Source organism: Haemaphysalis longicornis, unplaced genomic scaffold, assembly GCF_048455015.1.
Source record: "Haemaphysalis longicornis isolate Haplotype H1 unplaced genomic scaffold, Haemaphysalis longicornis Haplotype H1 scaffold_9, whole genome shotgun sequence".
Lineage (NCBI taxonomy): Eukaryota > Metazoa > Arthropoda > Arachnida > Ixodida > Ixodidae > Haemaphysalis > Haemaphysalis longicornis.
The window spans coordinates 30,073,891-30,088,920 of NW_027526460.1; the positions used below are offsets into that span (position 1 = coordinate 30,073,891).

Consider the following 15,030-nt stretch of genomic DNA (forward strand, 5'->3'; position numbering starts at 1 on the left):
CTCACAGGCTAAAGCAAATAGGGGCGAGTGCCCAAGTAAATGTAGTTTTTTCAGCACCCCCAAAACTGCCAAAACTTTGCAAGGAAATGTCTCCTGCCAACACAGGGAAGAAAGGCTGCCAGATAAAACATAAAAATAAGTTTGTGCCTTGCAATGACATCGTCGTCTAGATCATTCCGCTCTCTTGCGAAAAAAAGTGCGTCAGCCAGACTTCGAGGTGCCTCAACGTCCGCCTACCTGAACACCTTAGGAATGTACAGTCTTTGTCAAAATTTTGTGGGCCAAGCCAGAAACGTGCAGGCTGCAAAAAATTCAATGTACAAGCTTACGTCCCGAGCGAGGCTGAAACTTTTTATGCAGGAAAGCTCAGGAAAACACTTTAGTTTCTTACTGCCTTAATGTTTTTGCCACATTTGAAAGTAAAGCCAATTTTTTTAATTCTTTGTGGTCGGAAAGGCTTAGGATTGGCCCACAAAATTTTGGCAAAGGGTGTACAAAGTGCCCACACTAAACACTTGAGCGCCCAGTGCAAAGGTTGTGCCCTTTGTAGGGACTGTTCCCGTTTTCAGTAAGTGTGTAATCACTTTTAGGAGCAACAATCAGTTAACAAGAGAGATTGTAGAAGCCACCGAAATGGCACGTCTTGGCAACGCATGCGTCAGCATGCCGTCCCTCAGCCTTTCAGAGAAAGAACTGGGTTATCTGTTCTTCGCGGTGGTGCTCCCTCCCCACACGCTACGTCACACCATTTCTGGTTTACTGTTTTTCTATAGGTACAGCGGTTATCTTCATTATGTGCAGTGCCTGCTGGTTTCCCAGGATTGTTCGGGCAGCCAGGCTGATGTGTGAATACCTAAATTTGCGTTTTCTGAAATAAAATATCAGTTGTAAGTTGGCGCTTGTCCACGTAGCAACTCTCTGTCCTTTGCCTTGTTCGCGCTGGAAGCGTAAATTTAATAAAGTATGCAGTGTTTCATTCAGTACCAATCGTCGTCATCCCTTTCGTCGTCTTCTGATGGCACAGCCACATTGGGCAAATCCTCTTCTAGCGCGTCCTCACCTCAGTGGACCTCCACTTCTTCATCAGCTGGTCCAGCGGCCGTCTCCACATGTGGATTGTGGAAGGGATGGCTTGACAGATTTTACGTCTTCGGCGCGGTGCACCCTTGGCACGCCGGTCGCTACATGACGACGAAGGCGGGAGCTCTTCATGTGGCGTAAGCCCACGCATAGCTCAGGACGATGCCGCGCAGTCGCCGCGAGGCACACTCTCACGTGCGTTCAGGGTTTTCTGTCTATGCCAGATGGATTTGTGTCGGCCTAAACAGCTCTGCTGCTAAAGAAAGGACTCGCTCACCAGAACAGCAAGCAGTAGGTCAGGATGACAATGGTGACAATGCTTCAAAATGTTTTCATTGTTGTTTGGTTTCCCGGCACAGAATTCGGCAAGCACGTACATGCATGCGATGTGTATTATGTGCACAGAAATATAGGAGTGCAACAACAATCCCACTCATTTGCAACAAGGACACACTGGCACAGAAACATCAAAAGTTTGGCACAAGCCAAGCATGCTCCCAGACATTCAAAATGTAGCAGTGTTTTGGATCAGTTTTTTAACCCACACATTTTCACGAATCTGTCCAGGCTACACTGGAATGGGCAAGTTGCTATACTGAATTTGATAACTAGCGAAAAAGCACACAAAATGTGCACTTTGCCTAAACCTTCAAGCAATTGTAATAGGAATGATCACAATGATTCCTAATATTCCAGTTCCTCATGATGAACTCTGAGCTCGCACAAACTACTGTTTGATTGATTGTGGGGTTTAACCTGCCGACCAAACGCAGGCGATGAGGCACGCCGTAGTGGAGGGCTCCAGATTAATTTTGACCACATGGGGATCTTAAACGTGCGCCAAAATCTTGTACACACAGGCATTTTTGCTTTTGCCACCACGGTTGGGAATCGAACCCGCGACCTCATTCTCAGCAGCAAAACGCCTTAGCCACTGAGCCACCACGGCAGGTACCAACTACTGTTTGCCTGCCATGATACCGTAGTTGCTGCAAGTTTGTGCTATGATTACTGCTAACTTTTTGGATACAAAGTACAAATGCAAAGCCAAACTTTATGGAATTTTTTAAATAATGCATATTTAGATCCATTTATACGTATTACACATATACAACATATAGGTATTCAGATTTAGATCCACTGAGGTTATTTACTGTAAATTGACTGTTGACATTTGGATGTGTCTTGGCATCCTGACAGCCCCGTGGCTATGTGCTTAGACATTTTCTCAAGCAAGAACTTCTCCCCTAGACGGACCAGAAGTCTGGAGAAAAGGATTCGCAACCAGGAAAATACCACCACACTGTGACGAGGGAAAGCTACACAGCTTTTGGGACACACTGCAGTGAAATAAAGCCTCTGCATAGATGCATCACAATCGTGTCCCTTTACACAGAGCAACACTAAAAGTGTGCTGCTCTCCGTATGCCTTGTGACGAGAGGCTTCTGTTCGATTGCAGACTGCCATGAACGTCCAACTGGTTCAATGACAGCACAGTACCAGAGGGCACTTGGAGAAAGCCTCTTCCAACATTATGTTAGTGTTATGCTGCAACTTCAGTACAGCCCAACAATGGTGCCCTGTTAAGACAACTGCAATGCACAGCCTGGGTCCATCAAGTTAAGAGCAGCCGTACTTTACAGCATTCGTGGCGGCCAATCAGACACTGCTACAGTCATCCGAGCACACGTGCTTAGCTTAGTTCTGCCTGTTACGACCTACAGACATGCTTCCCAGACAAAAACGACGACACGTGATAATCAGAAAAAAAGAAGGTAAACTTTATTACATAACGTACATATACTCGTATATTTATATTTATATTTATATTTATATATATATATATATATATATATAGACGCGTAAAACAGCTCCGGTGGTGGGTGGCCTCACGTGTTGCGGATCTTGCCTGGGACGTAGTTGCGGTCGATCACTGGTTCCTGCAGGAACATGTGCAGGCAGCGCTCATTCTGGGCAAGCGGGTGGCCAGCCACCCTGCACACAACGTCAAGAGAGGAGAACACTGCTGAGCAAACACCACCAGCACACATTTCGACCAAATGAAAACTGGCAAGTACATTCGGTTACCCTATGGAAGCTCCTTTTCTGAACAAATTAAATTTTTTTTTTAAGAGCGGGGCTTTACCTGCAGCTGCTATGGTAGCTTAGCGGCTAAGGGCTTTTGTTGAAAACAAGGTTGCACGAGTTTTACTCCTCGCCACGGCGGCCATTTACCTGACGGCGGAAAAACGCCATGCTTCCTGAGCACGGAGCAAGAATATATAGGACGAGAAATGGCCCATTGCGGCAAGCAGGGGTGAGCGACCAGATAATGTCACAATGAAAACCAAGGCGGACTGCAAAGCTTCGCAGCTGCGACGGCGAAGGAGAGGGTAGTGGCACTTGATGGACGAAATGATAGCGGCTGCAATTCATTTCATGGCTGCACAGTGAAATGCCAATCGCGGTGGCCGCGCAGTTTATTTACCCATGGCAGATGCCTTGGGTAAAGACTTGCGACAAGCACTTGTGACATTATCTGGCCACGCTAGGAAGCCTCATTTCCCCTCCTGTCTTGTTCTTGCTCCGTCCTCCCGAGTGCACAAGAATGGACCCCGTTAAACCACAGGCAATCCAAATTACTCCTCAGCCCCCTTAATTACATTACGTTCAGGTACTTCAGGTGGCATCTGGAGGCATTCACTACTGGAACGCCTAGAGTGGCTTCAGACACTGTAGCACTGATAAGACGCTTCAAAATTATTTTGGCAATATAGCGGCACCAAATGGTCCTTTTAGAGGAGAGAGGTCAAAGTTTCACACTGTTTAATGGGCACACTATGCAGGCAAAAACGAATTGCATATTTGGGTTTAGGATGGTCAAATACACTGAATGTAAAAATCTCAGGTTTATAGAATAAAAACTAAATAGAATGTACTCAAACCAGTGCACGTAATTTAAAAAGAATTCCCAAGCAGCTGGATCCCTTTGTTCCATTTTAGAAAAAATTCCACCTAATTGATTTCTGTTTGGTCAACTCAAGACCACCGGATATATACGGAATTGTGTACGGTTATGGAAATGTGGAACAATTTTATCAGCCTGAGTGAAAACGAACAAAAGTGAGAAATTGCTCCAATATTTTGCCTTAATGGCATTATGACAAAGCTAATGAAACAACTGTCCGCATATTTGCTCACTTCGCTGCAAATGTCGTCTAAAGATTTTGCAGCCCCTGCCACGTAATAACATGTCCTTTCTCCCTGCCCTCATCTCATGCTCTTCCCCTCATGTCTCACTCCTCCCATTACGAGTGCGATGATGGTTTGCTAAAATCAATTCAACTTTCTCTCACTGCACTGTTCACGCACCATCTGTTGCGACATTTTAATACTGCTAGGCTTAGAGCAAGTGCCACCACTGCTTAAGCACGGGCCCCTTTCGTATTTTTGTGGTCAAAACGATGTTTTCAATGCTTTTTTTTTATTTGCTACTGGAAAAATCAAGTCATTATTTTTAATTAAAAGACGCTGCTAACATGAGTTATGTATTTATGCTGTGTCTCCAGTGCACTTAACATTTTCTTTTTGGTGAACAATGGTAAGAATGATGTAGGCAACCAGATTTAGTCGTTAGGATAGATTTGGCCCACATAAATGCCGCTTTCAGGAAATCTAGGCCAAATCAAGGGACAGACGGACTGAGAGAGAGACCAGAATTATTGCATCTAAAAAGCCCCCCCCCCCCCCCCCCCCCCCCCCCCCCTCTCCTTAAAAAAAAAGGCGCTCACCAGTTTTAGAATAAACCCAATAATTTTAGTCGTATTTGTTATGCTTTGCCTATTTGACAAATCAGACATTCGGGAGAACTGAGGTCCTTTAAAGCAGTTTGAGGCCAGGAGGAGTAGATGGCGTCATGCCAATGCAGATTGCAAAAGGGCATCCATTCTGAGCTTTCTCGTGCGCGCAAAGATTAAAATGGATTAAAATACCTTACACTGAACAGTTTCTGCCGAAACTTGCTGGGAGATGCCATATGTAAAGGAAGCTTCTTACATAGGCTTTTCAGTTTGAAATTATTTCGGGTCAGTACTCCTTTAACCTACCAAAGCTATACCGGCTATGAGGTGCGACGTAGTGGAGGGCTCCGGATTAATTTTCTCGACACGAGCGTTTTCGCTTTTCACCTCCACCTGGGATTGAACCTCTTTCCTTTGGCTCAGCAGCACAATGCCTTAATCCCGACGCCACCACAGAGGGTTACGATCTAATATCTAGTCATTGCTTGGTTCAAATGCACAGGGACTAATCAGTAACCATGGCGGAAATTGGCACAAATGCAGTGGGGAGTGACGAGAGCAAGTCATGGACAAATTGAACGAGACACATAGCCGAACCCAGCTAGGCAACATGGTTCCCTTGTTGGTCCACTGACATTCACAAGACTGCATTGAAATTCCTGCCCTGCACACCCACTGCCAGACTCGGCAACACTGCGACAGGGCCAGCTCTCCGACACAAGCTCCGCCTCCTGATCCTGCTCCGTTACAACTCCCACCTTATTAGCCATCCATACTCAACTCATCCGTCCTATCCCAATAAGATGTACCCTCGGTACCATATGGCTCATGGAGTCCAATGGGCACAAGTATTAACAGTAAAATCTGTGGGGACCCTTGTTTCCATGTACCTCGCCTGCACATGTTTTCGCGAGCTGGGAACCGCCATTTTGGGCAGCCGGCGCGTCACGCGAGTCGTGACCTCTTCGCGACCCCGTGCGTCACGCTGAACCGGCTTGCCGCGAACGTGTGCACGAGGGAAGGAGGTCCAGTTTGTCGCCTTCCTTCGTACCACCCTCTCCCCAACCAGGGGAAGACCTCTCCCTCCCAAGCTGACCTGCAGGACACGTGCGCATTCCACCGGGAGTCCACTGGGCGATTTGGTCGGAATCGGTTGGCTTGGTAGTGCCTACTCCGAATGCCCCGATGATGGTGAACCCAGTTGGCTCCATGGGACTCTGCTGAGAGATTCTGCCCTGACTGGTCGCGAGGGATGCCTCCCCTGCTCCTGCGGCCGTGATGATGGATATCGAGGTCCGAGTCCCGCGGCTGGAGCGAGCGAGCGGAGCCACTGTCTCCCCGCAAGCGATAGTCGTGTTGTCTGGTATATGCCCTGTATCTGCCAGGCAATGAAGCCTTACTTTGGATTGCCGGAGCCTGCCTACCGCATGCGAGTACCCGAACCCGTGCGTGAGCCTTCGGATTCTGCAGGGGCTAGTGTACGGCGCATAGCATTCTCTAACGAAGCTCTAGCCAGGGTCCTCTGCATTCTCTAGCCAGGGTCCTCTGCTATCCCGTACATTAGCCCACAAATCTCACTAACCCACGCACCCCATATGTGGACACAGCATACTGCTGTCACTATGACGTGCTTGCCCTGTGTCATTCATGCTCCCATTCCACCACAGCCCTCACCACCAAATCAGGCCAAGCAAGCAGCCACAGCAGAAGAGGCGGCTGCTCTAAACTTTTCCTGGGGCCACATCTCTCCTCGCTGGCTCAAACACACAAAAAATCCTCTGTAAATATCCTCCCACCTATTTATTAACATCTGGTTCCTGGCCCATGCAGGGCTAGGAGGCAATGAAATGGCCCACAATACTGCCTGAGCACTAACCTCCCAGGCATGCAAAGAACTGCTTCCCATGAATCCAGGTCAAATCGAGACAGCCTACATAGCTCTCATGACACTGCAGCCCACTACTGCCTCCCCTGCTGTAAATACCCCTCAGCTCATCCGAACAGGATCTTCCCTTGTATTGCGGTACTTCATCATATACATCCTTTCTAGTTCCCCTCCACCCCTGCATTCATCACAAGGTCCAGGACACATTTGATTGATTGATTGTAAGTTTTAACGCGCCGACGCAATGCAGGCGATGAGGCGTGCTGTAGTGGAGGGCTCCAGATTAATTTTGACCACCTGGGGATCCTTAACGGGCGCCGAAACCTCGTACACATGCACGTTTTTGCTTTTCGCCTCCACCGGAAAAGCGGCCACTGTGGCCAGGAATCGAACCCGCGTCCTCGTGCTCAGCAGCACAACGCTCACACAGTTCATCATCACATGTGGTCTTCCCAAAATTATTCTTTCCCCTTCATTTCCCCCCTGGGGCTGTTTTGATTGGGAACTCAGCAAAGCCTCGCAGCCGGAGCAGACCAGAGAGCTTCAGCCTTCAGCCACCACCTAACCTTAACCTGCCTTCCAATTAAAGCAATTGCACTCACTCTCTCACTGTATCTAACTTCAAAAGGAAGCTTGTATTTTTTGTTTTCTAGCAATTTTGTGGCCAGATCCTCTGTGATCTAATACGAATGTAAAAGTGCAACATTACTCTCATCATCGAGTCCTAAAACACACAGTTTCCCCGACTGGAGTGTTCATTTTACACATTTGCCTAGAATGAATGGACCTGTCCCAACTCTGTGTTTGGACACAGCAACACCGCATCAAACAATTTATCACTAGATTCAGGCCTTTTCCAGTAACAAAGTAAGTTTTTGTTACATACATGTGTAAACTTTTATAGTTTAGCAACTCGTCCATGCACAAATAGCAAGCATATTCCTAACAGTAACAGTTCAGAAAAGAATCTTAGGCTAGAACACCTTTGCCTCGATTAGCTATTCTCCACTGCCATACAACAGTATCGGGGCCATCAAGTAAGAGTAGTTGTAATGCACCCATTTTTAAAAGGCTGCAAAAGTGGCTGGAATGTAACCGGGGTTGAATACGATAAAACTAATTCAATAATGCTAACTAAAAAGAAAAAGGCGGCTGAAACAAACAAGAGAAACCACACATTCAACGCCTCCGTGCTTTAGGTACTACTAGACATGTTGTATGGGCTTGTAAACCGGCACTGTGCATCGATGACGTTCACTTTGAAGCTTTGTTGTTTCCTAGTAACGAAATACAGTCCATGGCTGATAGTGACACTAATTGCACTACCAATCATGGCCTGTTGTCCGGCGACCGGTTACTAGTGGCTGGCCCAACAAGAAACCCAGTAGCTGCTGGTGCAGTGAACTAGAATATGGGTAGTGTGCTCAGAGGCCTGGCTGGCGTGAAGCCGCCGCTGTCACGCAAACGTGGCCGCTTGTGGTGGCACTGCTGTCGTGTCTGCGGTAGAAATGGAGGCGAGCGGGCTTGCGTGTACATGGGTGTGCGAGCTTGCAGAAAAGCACCGTATCACTATGGTGGCTAGAAGGAGCCACCGTAGTATCACTACAATTACCACAAATAACCAGGCCGACTTCCAGTGTGTGAAACTCGCTGTTTAAAAGCAGTGGGTGCGCATTTGGCTCGCATGAGTGAACACACGGTAGGTGCAACAGCTGTTTGTTATCTTGCTTGCTTGCTGATTAATTGGGATGGAACTATGAATTCAAACTGCCCTTTTGCCATTTAGCGTAATGTACAGTACAGGTTCTGTGCAACATCGCAATATTTTTACGAGGTTTTCCTGGAGTGAATGGAACATTGCTCACGGCATCAACTGACAACTGCTGCATTTCCACCTGAATTCACTGATAATAAACTGCTCCAAAATTTTTTTAAAACTCGTGATGCATTATGTATATGATTCTGAAACCCCGCAAGCGGAGCCTAGCGTGTGATATTTTTGGGAGCTGCAACCATTAATTCTCACTGTAATGCATTTCTTTAACTTAATCGCTCTTTCCTTGCATCAAACAATTTATCACTAGATTCAGGCCTTTTCCAGTAACAAAGTAAGTTTTTGTTACATACATGTGTAAACTTTTATAGTTTAGCAACTCGTCCACAACACAAAGAATGATACACAACACAAAGTGTTGTGTATCATTCGCAAGAATGCATGCAGTTTCAGTACGCACGGGCTCGACTTCCCTGGCCGAATAAAAATTTAGCAGATTGCAGTTAACGCAGCGGAGAAAATTTGATTTCGTGAAGGTACAGGGCTGAGTATAGAAGAAAATCAACTGACGCATTTGCTTAGCTGGGGCCTAGTGCTCCTCGACTCACTCCTGTCTAGTAGGCTGTCTAAAACCACTCTTTTTAAAAGCAATTGAAGCAATAGAAAATTTCAGCTTCCTTTGAAAGGGTTTCCACATTAGTGAGAACCGCAGGCTCCTTGGACAATCTATCGCTGCCAATGTCTACATCAATCGATGCTCTCGGGATGTCAGTGATTCTGGCTGATACATTCCCGAAAAAAATCTCTTATCCTAAGGAATAAACCGTGGAGCTGTGCAGATGGGTAAATCAGTCCTTTGCCACAGCACTGCGTGTACTTGGCAAAGTGGCATGTGGGGCCTGCATGTGAAGGTGGCATGCAGCTCTCACTTCGTTGTCAAACCATATTGTCCAGCAATGTAGCCTCCAATATCAAAGATGACTAGAGTCACTCATGGCTGCAGGCTGGCTATGATCATATATATCACACTGGGCTGATCACCTGTCACTTCTGTTACCGCCTCATGCTGTTATGTGACTTTACGCTCCTCTCTCAGAAAAGCAGTTTTCAACATCTAACAAGGAAGCAAGTGCTGACTAAACGCTCGCTCGCCTGTTCCAAAGGGAAATGCGTTGAACAGTGCTGCCAGAGAACTGGTAATACCAAAGTGAGTATCGTTGCTTGCCTCAACTTAAACATCATAAGAACTTGAATTTTAGTTTTTCTGTAGCTCAAATGTAATGACATGTAAGCCACCTGCACCTGAGATGCTAGTCCATTCTGCTATTAACATGCTGTTTCCACTTATCAATCTTACCAATGAGTGCGATAAATGCCTGAAGCGCAACAACTTCAGGCGAGCTTTTGTGTGTAACCCAAATGAAACATGACTGAGGTGAAGAGTAATTCGCGAGCACGAGGTCGCGGGTTCAATTCCCGGCCGCGGTGGCCGCTTTTCTGATGGAGGCGAAAAGCAAAAACGCCCGTGTGCACGAGATTTCGGCGCACGTTAAAGATCCCCAGGTGGTCAAAATTAATGCGGAGCCCTCCACTACGGCGCGCTCATCGCCTGCGCTGCGTCGGCGCGTTAAACCTTGCAATCAATCAAGAGTAATTCGCACCCAGTAAAGCTGTTGTCTAGTGTTTTCTGTGCTACGGAGGTTCCTTCATGCTGCGATTTTAGCCTCTTTTTGCACACTGAGAAGTCCTACCTTCAAGCAGCATTTCTTGCAAACGCAGCAAATCATGCAGCACAGCATGGTACGTACCCTAGTTCTGCCGAGCACCTGGAGCTTTTCTTTCCTAACAGACTTACAGGCCAATAATACGCTCTGAATACTACACTGATGACATTCTGGTTCGAAAAAATTAACGAGCAACCAACTGATCAGAACAGGTGATTCTGAGCAAAGCCAGAATGACCAAAGATCCACCAGCAGTGGAAAGGCGAGAGAGTGTGCCTTATGTTTTAAACTATATGGCGACACCAAGCGGAACGGCTGGAAAACTGCAAAAAGTCGACTCCTCTGGCTTCACCGTGCCTCGTTTGGGGGCTGTAGAGTGAGCACACTACCCCATATTCTAGTTCTGCTGGCAGTGAAGAGACTGCCTGCATAGCATAGTTTAGGGGGTTGGAACAAGTCAGGTGTAGATCAGAACTTCTAGAATGTCTCGTGGCACTTTCACGTTGTTCAAATGTTACACTCTTCATTCAGTGTGGCATTTATGCTAAAGCAACCCGTCCAAAAAAGGAAACCTTAACCGCGCAATGTATGGGAAGAAGCACTTCCAGACTACGACCACACGTCGCAGCTCCACCGCTAGCTAATAACAGTGCTGCTCTCTGCACATACACGTGACCCTGCCTAGCGACTGGTGGACTCCCGAGTGTGACGCTGCTTTCCAAGGTTGCTGGTTCGCGCGACTGCGCGTGGAATCCGCAAGCGACAAAAAACAAGAGGCAGGTGGTAGTGGTTACTGTTTCGATGCGCCTAGAGAGCGCCAAAACCCGCCCCGCTCACTTGTTGATGAAGAGCTCGAGCCCCTTCTTGCGCTCCTCGATGAACTCGTCCTCGAAGATGCCTTCGTCACTCCGAAAGGGTAGCTGCCGTTTCCACGCCTTGCCCGGCAGCGGGGGAACCACGATCTGCGCAGAGTCGCCACAGTGAATCGAGGCACGAGGAACCGGAAAAAGAGCGCGTTCCGACGCAACTCGGCACGGGACCCCCCCACCTGAGATGGGGGAGGGGAGGGCCCGGCTTTCGCACCTTGCTGTCGCGCTCCAGCTCGCTCCTCAGCCACTCGAAATCGCTGTAACGCCGCCGGACGGTCGACTCCTTGTTCTTGAACACCGGCAGGTTAGTCTGCAAGGGAGGGCGGCCGTGTGGCTGAGCGCAGCGCCGGCGCCTGCAGGCCTAATCGGCGTGGGGCGTTTCTGCTCACCCGCATGCGGACCTCGTAGTCTGTGTACCGCTTGCGCGCCACGCCGTGCGTCATCGGGTTGCCCACGTCGATCTCCAGGTAGTTTGCGGGCGGGGCGTACGCGTCGTCCAGCGTCTGCTTCTTGGTCTGCAACCGCTTTGTGGCCTCTTGCGGCGGTGCTGCCTCGGTCGCCATCGCACCCGCAGTAGGCACTCGCTCCACTGCCCCTCACTACTGCGCTGCCACCACTGCTGCAGGCGCCGTAGGTGGCCGAGCACACAAGCTGCGCCGGCTCGCAAAACGCGTGCGCTCTGCGAGGCTGCTCGAAGTTCTCGAAAGGGTCGCTGCGGTCGAGTCAGCTTTACGGCTTTACCATATGGCTTTACCTTAGTCAGCTTGCCCTCTTGCTTATTAATTGATGCAGAGTGTGTTTACACAAGTGCGTGGCAAGGCAGGTCGCGTTGATTAAGCGCAGAAGAATGCCGTCTGCCAAAAAGATCACTTCTGCTTTTCTAAGTGTGTTTATTCCGCAGTCACTTTCAGTTTAACGAATTAGTGGTCTCTGTAATGCCAGAAGCCTTACTGGCCTGGATAAAGAGTTGCAAATACGGTCAGCAAGCACGGTTTGTGTTGCCACTTTTACTAGTCATTCTTCTGTTGCGCTGTAGCCACCATGAGGTGACACGCGTTTGTGATCACAAATTTATTGCAAAACCGGAATCGTCGCACTTGTAGTATGGTGGCTAGAGGGGGGTGCCACTCGGGTAGACTCTACCCTGGTTGCAGGGTACATAGCAGCTAGCACAGCCACGGCCGCTCGATGAGAACCTAGTTTCCATCGAGCGGCCGTGGCACAGCTGCTATGCTTTCGCATCAACTGTCCAGCGGCTCTTGTCAGCTGGTCATTTCAGATATATCTGGCCAGAGTAGCCCGCAACGAGATCTGCTCTTCAATAACAGTACACAAGAACACGTAGGCGGAATTCAATTACGAATTTCCCCTAGGTCAAGTTCAGTCACAGAACAGGGAGGATTTTAGAGAAGCAAAGGTCTAGCTTAGGGTGCCTGGATGCGGCGAGGAGGAACATCCAGGCACCCTAGTAGTCTAGCTTCGCCTGTAGTGCCAGAAAAAGCGTAGTGGCGGCGTCGTGAACTACCCAGTACGCCCGCTTGATGGCGCTGTAAACACGGCTTTGTAAACATGGCGGATGCTTTTTGCACAGGCCGCTTGAGCTCCTTAATAACATGGCTGCCCTTGCACGGCGGCCGCCGGCTCGCTGCTCCACGGCCGGACTCGACTCTCCTCCTCCCGCGCGCGAAAGGGGCGTCGAGTCCGGCCGTGGCTGCTCCTGCTGGTTCCTGGCTGGCACGCTGGTCGCGTGTTTACTTGCGCCGCGCTAGTGAAGTGATGTTACGCCAGGTGACCAGATGGCCTCGACTGGCACAGACCACAGTGAGCAGCAAGTGAGAACAAATCGTTTATTGACATCCGCAAGTTTACAGAGGCCAGGACATCATTTCATTTCGATCGCTGCAATTTTCATGACTTTATTTTTTTGCCATAACAACTCATTCACTTGCGCTAAGATTTCGAACGAAGGGCACGAATGAGGTATTGACGGCGACAACGGTTTCGTTTGCACCGTCTTTCTAGCGGAGTGTATAACACTCACCTTCTGTTGGAAGAATCAAATATTCTGACCTCGACAGCTGTCTTCCGATGCGGAATTTCCCACATTTGTCACTCAACAAGCACTCAATTCCCGTGTTTTGCCAGTCCTCTCAACAGCGGATGGACGCAAAAGCACATAACAGCAATAACAGTCACGAAACCAGTGCTCCGCGCACATAGAAACGGTGGGCCGTTGCAGCGGTTTCAATTTGAATTGGCGGCTTTGTGGTTGCGAATTCAGAAACGAGGTGGTGCACCAGTCGGCTGTTCGTAAAAAGTTGCGCACATTTTTGCTCAACGGATGTTTGATGTGGAACTTGTTAATAATATTTTTAAATAACACATTGTAAGCGAACTGTGCGGGCTCTTTGAGTCACGGAATGAATGTTTTGTATTCTATACCAAAAGTAACCTTTCGCTTGCGTCGTCTGGTGGACTTGATGGTCGAAAACAGCGCTATAGGTTGGTCACGTGGGGCGTCGATTTTTACGCCGCCTATAGGGAAACCAGGGAACGTCCAAGCTTGCGAGCCCGTTCAGTGAACTGTTCACCCGTTCACCCCAGTCATAGAGTTTCTAAGGGCTAGTGAGAAACTCTGATGACCCCAGTAGCGCAAATTGTTGATGGTGATGGTGGCTGTGCCCTTTGTAACAGACTGCCGCAGCACAAAGGTCAACATAGCCGAAAGAAGAAGAAAAAAAAAAAAGAGAACGGAAAGAAAGAGGACGGAAAGTTCATTTTCGCCGCTGTAACAATAGAGTTTCGTACAATAATATTGTATGAAACTGTGTGTCTGTGACATCTCTCAAAGGTTTCGCCTCAGTGCACAGTTTAGCCTCTTCGTCATATCTTAGTCACCTCCATGGTCACCACAATGAATCTCCGCCTCTGTGCCGCTGTCCCCTTGTTTCATACGTGCATGAAACTATGTCCGAAATCCACGGAACAAGAATACCCTTGCTCCGTGACAAAAACGCAAAAAAAAAAAAAACAGAGGGCGGTAGGCAGTGACATCGTGCGGTGCGGGGTGAAATGACCCGACGTTCACTGCTCTAGAGTCTCGCCACAGTTCCCACAGAGGGCGCAGAAAGTCCAAAGATTCAGTGCTTCGCGCGGGCTTTTAAAATCACCAGTATGGCTGTTTTCACGGTCGTTCCACTAAACACCTCTAGAACGGCAAATTGGTGAGCGTCGTCGACATATTACAACAGCAAGGTACAGTGTCCAAGCAGTGGGCTTAGGCTCTGATGTCACCAATCAAAATGAAGAGATACGGTCCGCCGTTCTGCTTGCCAATGCCCCGCTGCGAAAATCATGCAAGCGAACCTGACATGGTTCATAAACTTGAACAATGATTGGGTCTCCACAATGTAGGATAAAGAGGGCGTGCGAAACAGTCCTCATGTGGTAACCTTCGTCGCTGAAAATATTTGTGAAGCTACACCAAGTTTTTTAGGGCATCGACTCCGCCGTGGTCGCACGGAATGCGCAGGAAACGCCGTCTTCGCAAGACCCCAAAATGCCGAGGAAGCATCGCAATTCTCTATCTCTACCAACGGACAGGGCAACGCAAAGCGGCCACTGCGTCAATAAACCTCTCCAACCACGAGCCCAGGCCTACAACCACAGTACCAAGTTCAGCATCAGGCGGCTCCTCAATGGCCCCAGACTTTCTCTTGGGGCAGATGGCCGCCCCCACACCCTTTCGCACCTACACCATTACGGGTCCCCACGGTAATGGGACAATACCATGGCCTCTGCCGTCTCCTCCTACACACATTTACCTCTACCGCATCTGTGACCAAAACCCCTTTAGCTAACGGGATCACCCAGTGCAGTCTTCGACCTGTTCCGACT

The 15,030-nt window shown here is 48.6% G+C and overlaps 1 protein-coding gene across 1 annotated transcript; it reads right to left on the reverse strand.

Annotated features, from left to right (window-relative positions):
- Positions 1-2,838: 2,838 nt before the first annotated feature.
- Positions 2,839-11,809, reverse strand: Snx3 (sorting nexin 3). Its single transcript, XM_077682360.1, has 4 exons — positions 11,523-11,809; positions 11,348-11,443; positions 11,102-11,226; positions 2,839-3,076 (listed from the first exon to the last, which is right to left on the reverse strand). Exons 1-4 carry the CDS (start codon positions 11,694-11,696, stop codon positions 2,971-2,973), a joined length of 501 nt encoding a protein of 166 aa, XP_077538486.1. The 5' UTR covers positions 11,697-11,809; the 3' UTR covers positions 2,839-2,970.
- Between the last annotated feature and the right edge of the window lie 3,221 nt (positions 11,810-15,030).